We start from the raw sequence: 9,627 nt of genomic DNA on the forward strand, positions 1-9,627 counted from the left end.
AAATAAAGAAAAGCGCCGCTCCGGTATGACAATACCGGCGGGTCGAGCGGGGTTATACGGGCTGAACTACAATTAAAAATCCTCGCTTCACCCTCGCTTAACCCTGCTTCCTCCTTATGCCGTATTAACGACCGGGACGTGCAGGGAGGGGACACGAAACATCCTACCAAACATCGAGGCTTTTTTTGCCAATTTTATGTTTGACCCCATCGCCGTCCCGTCCTTGTCCTCTTCCACTGTCTGCCTGTCTGTTTCTCCGATCTCCCTACTCTGTCTTTATTTCTCGTTCAACGGCTCGTTTCTTTGTGCCGATTACGGTGATCACTTTGTCCGACTGTACGACCCGGCCTCTTACGCCGATCCCTTCGGACGAACGACATTTTTTAACGGAAGATCGAACGACAGACTCGATATCGTACAAAACGTCCGACGGTTGCGTTCCAATTGAACGTCGTACAGCTACAAAATCGTTCGTATATCGACTTCCAAAGTTTCAAGCCCGATGGAGCTCTTCCTCGTAGTTTCATTTTTTATAATTTTAGTACATACACATGTTTAGTACACGTACATAGTAAATCGTTCGACGGATCGCACGTAGGTTGCAAACATTTTAGAAATAATTACTCTTAAATATTTTATTTACAATTCTTTGAAATCAATGTGTATAATATCGATTACGATACAAAACAAATAATCCCGATATAAATCGTTTCTTTTTATTTCGTATCTCTCCCGGAAATATATGCCTCGTATTTGTTACGAAAGTTCTCGTCGCGACATTTCTTGAACAATGTATTCGCATTTAAGTAGCCCACTCTATAATACGTTCATCGATACACGTTTCGGTGGATAATCGGGAGAAGTGTCGGTGAATGTTTCGAATTACATCGCGCTGTAGAAAAACGTTAACTCCTATAGGTAATCCACATTGGTCGATCGTAGATCGGATTCCGTTGAAGTCTGGCCTGTGTTTGCAAACTTGGATTTGTGTGCGGCAACTCCGCGAAGCGTCCTTTGTCGTGCCGACCGTCAAACTCGGCCGGAGGTCGACTAAACAGTGTTTCTTCTCAGTTACGGTCGACGCGTTGTGAAATGTGTGTGCCGAGGTAACGTGGATAACGTAAAGCACCAAAATCCAATTCATGGTGTCGATCGAGGAGGTGTGTGAATATTCATCCGGGGAATAAGGATCTCTGTGCTCCGATACACGTAGGTGTGTTGCATTCAACGCGCTGGTTAAGTACAGTTTCCCCGTGTCTTTGTGTAGATTCGTGTCGGCTCACTTTAAAACGGTAATTCGATAGATCTAGCGATCAAATTTACAGCGAAATACGTTATTCGGTGTATTCGTTGTTAAGAATAATCGACACTCGTTCATTCATAAGGAACGTCCTGCACGCGTGTACTTCCATTATTGACTTTTTTTTGTTACAACAATCAGAATTTCTACGAACAGACTATTTTGTTGTTTAACGTGCAATATTCGACGCAATATTTGTACAATACAGTTACGTTCAAGTAGAATTTATATTCTTTTCCAATATTACTAGAAATAAATAATATACGAGATTGCATATGGTTAGAGTTGGTTCGCATTGACTTGCTTAAATTATTAATAATTGATTAAATTTAACCACTTGACCGACGTTTTCCAAAGAGGAATGTATCGTTTGAATGCAAATGATATATTTTACCTTTTCCGAATATATGTACATACGTATCACGAAGTTTCTTATTTTAAATTCCGGAGGGGAAATAAACAGAGATCTGTTCTCGTAAGGTAGCGATGACAGGAAGGTTCGGGTCAATGTCTCGGTTATTATTGATTCTCTCGAATATTTGTATACCAGGTGTCCCATTTTGATCTATACGCACTATTATCTCTCGAACTATTCGTTACCTGAAAAAAGGGTCGGTCGATTGTTTATTTGTGATATGTGCATTAAGAGGAAATGCCTCGAAGACTGAAAAACGATCATACTTCAAAGGATATTTCTGGATATTCGTAGATGGCTGCCAAAAAATATCAGGATAAGTTTCGAAGAGATAGAACTATCGGTCAGAGAGAGTACAAACCATCGATACTTGAAACTTCCTTGAAACAAAATAAGTTATATTTGAAACAGTTTTTAAAATAACGAATACTTCGGCAAATAATTTCATCTCTAGATTAAAATGAGACATAAAATAAACAATACCTTCAAATTTGATTTTTAATATTTTGAGATATTAATACTTTCGTCGTAAAAGCAACCGGTAAGATGTATACACAGCTACGTTTCAAATTTTATTGCAATTGCTTCGGTCACTTTTTCGGATGTATTTTGTTTTAATCTCAGCTACCATCGATTCTACCGAAAGTTTTCCAGAACAAAATGTTTCCATATTTAATTTACAACTTTTCTTACGTACGCTTCTGCTGTAAGAGCAACAGCAAGATATTGTGCATAACCTTTTTGTGGGTGGCACTAAAAATTCCCCTCGGGGCAAGAATGTTGCGATGTTACGCAGCTTATATTTTAAGTCGGACTACCCTATGGACACGTTCCAAGTTCCATCGCGATCCCTTCCAGGCGTTTCCTCGTGATGCGGTAACAAACTCACTGACACAACCGAGTTTTATTTGTATAGATCGCTACAAAATTCATTGCACCTAGACAACACGAATCCAGTAGCAGATCGTGCATTTGAGAGGCTCGAGCCTTGAACAAAGTTCGAAGACCCCACGTGACATTTTATAATATTAACGTTTAAATGAATAAATACCAGGCACGAATTTTAATAAGGAAACTGGATTAAAGTTAAGAGTACCGATCAATAGAGTAGAAATATATAAAATATATATTATCTTTACGGTGATACTTTTCTACTTTTTGAAGCAGAATATTTATTAATAATATTTATTAAAAACCGTTGTTGAGGAATTATTTAAATAGAGTTGGCCGACCCTATTTCTTAAACAATTTTATACAAGTAACTCCCTGGTGCGAGTCGAAGCTTTAAAATGAAATGAAAACTTTTTCACCGGTTGAAGAAGGAAGGGGGGATGTGGGGTCCAAGACGTACGTCTCCATTGTCTGTGCGATAATCTATCATTGCGTAAATCGTTTTTTATATACAGCAAGTTGATTAAATAGTTAAGTAGAGCCCATCGGAGAATTCGAGAAATTTTGCACGTTTTGGAGACATTTTAATTAATTACCGGTAAAGTAATCGATTCTTGTCGAAGATAGATACAAAATTTTGCACCACTATTTTTTACAATCCACTATAGTTTTACAATTAAAAATTCGTAAAATGCAAACAGTTTCTTACAAAACCGGGCTAATTGCAATAATAATACATGCAAATTCTTTCTAGGTCGCGTTACGTCGTATTGAATAAAAATGAGAGTGAAAACAATACCGAGGCAGCGAATAGTTCAAGACAAAAATGTCGAACCCGTGTCCGAAATTATCGTTGATAAATTTGAAAAATGGAAACGTTCGTCTTCGAGCAACGGGAAAAAAGGAAGACTAAACGGTGCGGAATGTAATAATACATCAAATGCATCGAATAAATGCACAGCTGGCAATTTCGAAGTAAAGGAATCGAAAAATTCCGATGTAAACAACGAGGAAGAGAAAGAAACGTTGGATGATACTACGGAAGCATTAGACCTGACTGTTAAACACAAGGTACGGATACGTGACAGCATTTGAGTATTCGTATGTGTCGCGTAAACCATTCATATTAATTCTGTAATTCCATTCACAATAATATTGGTCAAACTCACGGCGAAAACATAAACAGATGCGAAGAAATGCCATTCGTTCGAATTTATTGACACGTTGAGTGTTGTATGAGATTTTAATATGTTTCAGATTACACAGTTTTAGGGTGGATTATTCTGTACCCGTGTTCGAATTATTATGTAACGTAGGAACATTCGTTGCTTCGATCGTGCACTATTTTATAGTATTCGTACCATATTTGTATCGTTTAAAAATTGACATTAGGGTTCATTTGTGGTAAATACGTCAAGAGACGTATTTGATAAAAATGTTTTACGCGTTTATTAAAAGACCACACTTTAAACAATATTTATGTAAATTTTCATAAAAAACTATGGATGTATACATCTTTAAATTTTTCGACTCTGTATTTCTACATTATTAAAATCTTTTCCAGACCGAGATAACGCAAAAAGAAACATGGAGTCGCTGCTCGATAGCTGGTCTATCATCGAGTGGCGAAAATTCTGATTCACTTTCGGATGAGGATTCAAACGCGAGTAATTACAGTGACGACAACAACAATGTAAACTCGGATTGCAATTAATTCCTATATTTTCTTTTTATTGTATGCACACGTAATTTATCACGGTCTCACGTATCTCCGTATATTTCAGGTCTATTTGTCGAAAGCAAGTGAAGTGCATTGCTGCTGTCTGGCCGGACCTTCGAGCGAGGATCATTCGAAATCGTACGCGGATGGTAATTTCGTCCACGATGATCACACTCGGCCGGAAGTTGTTAATTTATGCAAGAAGGATCGACACGAAGACGACACCTCGAATCCTGGTGGAGGATCCGATAACAAACTAAACGATACTCTGCTTTATAAATTTCTAACGGATCCGACATTTGTCGACAACATACACAAGCACAAAGAATTGAAGAGGTACAAGTGTCAGTTTTGTAAACAGGAGTTTGTCAACAGCGACGAACTGGCCGACCACATGGACGTGAAGAAGGACGCGTCGAACCAGGTTATCTGCTGCGCGTGCAAGAAAACGTTCGCGCAGAAACGGTACCTGCGGTACCATCAGAAATGTCATTCAGAGAGGACCAAATATACTTGCGACATCTGCACGAAGAAATACACCAGGTTGGACAACCTAACCAGGCACAGCACGGTCCACGTGAACCCGAACAAATTCTCGTGCATGTACTGCCAAAAAGCGTTCGCGCGGAAAGATCTGTTGAACAAGCATCTGAAATGTCACAACAACAAACATCGGTTTTTCTGCGAAACGTGCCAAAAATACTTCAAGGGTCCCCTTACGCTGGACAATCATAAGAAAATTCTCCATTCAACCACGTAGACGGATTTTAAACCGTGGACATTGTATTTTTGAAGAAAATAGTAGCTATAGTGCAAAGTTGAAAAGATTACCTGTGATGGAAATTTTTGAGAAACAATAAATAGCATTGTCATGCTGGAAAGATTGCCTCTGGAGGGAATTTTTGAGAAATCACTAATGGCATTATTACAGTCTCTCGTATTTTGAATACAGCTCTGAGGTAATATTTACAGCTCGTTTCGATACATATGGTGCTGTACGTGAAACGTGTTTTGTCCAATGTTAACCGGATTTTTAACATTATTCGTTCAATCGCTGTCTGCGTAAATTTTCCGATCATCCGATATATAAAAGTTCTACAATCAACGATAAAACGATAAACAAAGATGTCGATTGAACATCTTTCGTTCGATGCAAGAAAGTGCAACGGACAGCTCGACGGATCGTATATAAACAACTTTGTATCGGATTTTGGAATAATTTTTTGAAATCGTTTTACAACAATCTGTATAAGAAATATACATACAATGTACATTGTACACAGTCTGCGACAAAAGTGAACTGGAGGAACTAAGCATGCTTTTTTTGGAAGGAAGTTTCTCATCGACTCGTCCGATACAAAAACGTGCAATTTTCATCGACAAATATACAAAATTTGAAACAAACCAACCCCGGTATGATTCCATATTCCCCGAAACTATCGAAACCGATAATCGAGAACGATTTCGTCGAATCGTTTTTTAAACGGTAAACTTGTAAGCCATCGGCAGCCACGCGACCCATTCGTCGAGAAAGCGGTGAAACGCTACAAGAAAACTCTTTTACTCGAAAGGTCTCGCATGGTCTCGAGAAGTTTCTCTCTTTTTCCCTGGTTCGTTCCGAAATTCCTGCCGTTCCTCGTTCGCGGTTGCTCCTCGTAATTTCTCCTTTCCCTCGGTCTTCCATTCGAGGTCTAAAACATAATCCGTTTCTTCCGTTCCGCGTCTCACCCCGGCTACTTGGCGAAAAAAGCGAGCACTCTCTTTGTTTCGGTTCAAAGGGTGCAGCGCCGTCGCAATAAGGAGCACTTTGAAAATCCAACGTATTACCATGGCACATCCAATCGCTAAATAGAACAACCATGAAGGTTGACCCACCGCGTTCCTTGGGCCACCATTTTCGTATTTTTTCTTGACAGGCTTCATCCATCCCCAGCCCGGTTCTCAGCGTCCCGAGCGTTTTTTCCGTCTTCTCCCCGTTACACGCTCTCTCTCTCGGTCCCGGTTTAATGCAATTAAGTCGAGCGTTAAAATATCGTTCTTAATTCGCCGGCGGCATCTTTTGTTTCCTCTGTGGTTTAGCGCGAGCATTTCGCGGTAGTTCCTCATCCCCCGTGCCGTGCTTTTCGACTCTTTCCACCCTTTTCAAGTGCGGTTCGTTTTTTTTCCGTAAGAGGTGCACGCACGTCGGGCATACACGTTACAAGATAAAGCTTCTTTCCCCGAGTTTTTAATTATTTCTCAACTCACCACACCGTTTCTTGTTATCGAGCGTAACTGTGTTTTTCAGTTGTTCATCTCGCGCGTTCAGTGCCGGGGATTCTGTTCGTTTCTCTTGAGCGTTAATCCTCTTCAAGCAAAGGCATTGTATCGCCGTGGTATACACTTTGCGGTACTTTCAGTCATAGAACGTTATTCAGTTACAGCTGTCAGGGCGGTATGTACCTATTGCACGCGTTAGTCGAATTTACCGACACCCTAACGACCCTGTACAACGGGACAATTTCGTATTTGAAAGTTTTCCAATCTTTTTCACGGAACGATACTCCGTATTTAGATTTCGTTTCCTAGTTTACCGTTCCGCGGAAAAAGTTAGGTAACTCGGGAATTCAGGAAATTTTGAAACATTGCGCGTGGGTGGCGTAGTTCGTAATACAAAACCGTTTTTCATCGGTGCTATAATACGGTCCGAGGGTGGGAAATCGCCCCTTGAAAAACATACAGATTCTCATTTTTCGCGAATCTGTGAAAAGGTATTACGGAGGAGTAGTTCTGCGTAACGAATAAAAAGTCAACTCTAAGGTTTGATGCTGGGAATAAGTTGGAAAGCCTGGATTTTTCGAGAACTATTTGTACGTAAAGTTTTGTCGATACAAAATGCGAAAGGATTCAAATTAAAGACATTCGTATTTCGAATTTTAAGCGTTTACAAATACAGACTGCACCCATATTTTGCTTCTAGTTTTTCCCCCTATACGCTATTAGGATAGAGACTGTACGTACATTCTGCTTTTACTTTTTTCTTTCTACGCGTCGATCATTTCGTCCGTCACGTTCCGGCAACGCGAAGGATTTTCGACAACTTTTTCTCAAGTCGCATGGCGAAAAAACGTAGAAATATCGAAGGAAAACAAACCAAGAGCCTAGGAACTGCCGAAGCTTTCCAGGACGCTCGTTCTTTTTCGTCGGCGACTCTTTTCTAGACTCTTGCTGTATTCGAGCGCGTCCCTTTGATCCACTTATTCGGCCAGCGTGTATCGCAGACCCGACCGAAAATGTAACAAAGTTTCTTCCGTTCTTCCTTTGCGCTTTTGACCACTGCCGTCCTTTTGACAATTACATACCGAGCAGGATTCTTGAATATTCCTCGGGCATTCCGTGATTAGTGAAATTGCGTTGGAAAAATTTTCCAGAAATTTCGGCATCCTGGATTGAGCAAATTTTTACGAAACAACGCAGCACGTGCTTTACGAACGGTTTATAAATTCGCGTACGAATTAATTTTTCGTAGCCAGGAATAAAGCAAATTAGCATACGTGCGCAGAACTGAGTCAGGTAATCAGATTTTCCCGAGATACGTATACGGTATACCTTGATCCTCGCAATATCGTTAATTCGAACGATCCCGAACGAAACGACGTCTTGGATCCAAACAGACCCATTGTTTGACCTTGTTCGCAGAAATGTATCGTGTCATCGAGTGGTTCGAGGTGGGATTCGCGTTACAACGAACCTCTGGACGTCTAAAATTGGACATTTTACACGCGTCTCCTGTAACCTCGCCACCCGTTGTTCCTTAATCTCTTCTTGCAGCGAAATTTAAAGCATTATACTACGGAAGAATCCCTTTGATGTTACGCTTTACATACAATATTTACATACTATCAAGGGAAGACTTTAAACTTCTTGAGGATATTTTGAAGACCTCGGAGTACTTTCCACGGGCTTGCTGCATTAAGAATTTAAGAAAGGAGGAGCACGGTAGCATTTATTCATTCGGGCATTAATGAAAAGTTCCCGTAGCGTTTAGTACGAAAATAAATACCGTGAAAACGATAGAAGAGAATTCATAGACGATTCGACTGTACGCTCTGTGCCCAGCTAGTTGCTCCTAATCGATCGAACCGAGAAACTTAGGCACAGAAAATTCGACACAGTCTTATCGTTTTACGATGTCGAAAGAAACGACAAACAAGTTTTATACAAGTATATAAGACCGCAAAATAAACTCGAAACGTATAAATAACACCCTCGAGTATGTCCGGACTGTCGACGTTAATTGTTTATTTTATCTTGTCGCGAATATCGTCCGGAATCTTTTAATCGATAACGATCGAAAGATTAATTTTTTCGATCCTCTGCGACAAAATACTCCCTTAAGTAGGAACAATATATCGAGCGTTAGATGCAAGTAACACGTCCCAACGACAATGTGAAAACAAATCTGAACCCCTTTTTCTCGTGCAACCCCTTGACGGGGGTGGTTTTGAACACTGCTGTCCCGGCAGCCACTTTCCGGTGTTTTTTCAGCGGCGGCGCGGTCGGTACAAAAACAAACGACACGACTTCAATCCAGACGAACGAAAGCACGCAAACTCACGCGCCAGTCGGAAAGTCGAACTACAAAATGCCGGAGAGGCAAGACGCGTGGAACACTTGGTACGCGCCGACTTCGAGTCCACGTCGAAGAGTAACGCTCGAAGAAAAGCGGCTGGCTCTAATGACTACGCGATCTAAAATAACGATAGAGGGTAACGCGACGCGACCTACGCAGCTCGGGGACGCCTTATCGCGAGTGACGCCAAAAACATGGTGTTGCTTCGCGAGTTTAGATAAACCGAGTGTCCGTGTCTTGTTAATTTTATTTGTATCGGATCACCAGCTTCGGTGATATCCAAGCCTACCGTTCGGTATTGCGCAAGAACTCGTACTTTGTACATAAATTGATATTTTTTTCCAAAAATGGTACAAAATATTGTTCAAAGTATGGACTTTTCACCCATGCGCGAAACATTGTTATCGGACATCCCATATTGCGACTCCTCTTTTTCGATTTTCAAGTCGGTGTTCTCCCTCGAGTAAGCCGCCTCGTTTTCCCATCCCTAACGCAACGACGCTTAATACGTAATTGCCGTATTATCGGATCGGCGATATTTTCCGAATCTTCTAATTACTTGGCACTCGAACGCGCAAAAGTGCACCCTCCGCCTCGTAATTCCCTTTTACGATGCGCGGCTTTCTACGTTGTCGTGAATTCGTACAACCGAGAACACGGACTGGTTACGACACGGGTGGTTATCCTTT

At 40.9% G+C, this 9,627-nt stretch overlaps 1 protein-coding gene across 1 annotated transcript; it reads left to right on the forward strand.

Annotated features, from left to right (window-relative positions):
- The first annotated feature begins 1,114 nt into the window (after window positions 1-1,114).
- LOC143153630 (uncharacterized) lies at window positions 1,115-5,086 on the forward strand. Its single transcript, XM_076325049.1, has 5 exons — window positions 1,115-1,209; window positions 3,361-3,677; window positions 3,847-3,999; window positions 4,171-4,299; window positions 4,391-5,086. The coding sequence occupies exons 2-5, from the start codon at window positions 3,387-3,389 to the stop codon at window positions 5,084-5,086; spliced, it is 1,269 nt and encodes a 422-aa protein (XP_076181164.1). The 5' UTR covers window positions 1,115-1,209; window positions 3,361-3,386.
- Window positions 5,087-9,627: the final 4,541 nt, after the last annotated feature.

The sequence above is a fragment of the Ptiloglossa arizonensis genome, chromosome 13, assembly GCF_051014685.1.
Source record: "Ptiloglossa arizonensis isolate GNS036 chromosome 13, iyPtiAriz1_principal, whole genome shotgun sequence".
NCBI lineage: Eukaryota > Metazoa > Arthropoda > Insecta > Hymenoptera > Colletidae > Ptiloglossa > Ptiloglossa arizonensis.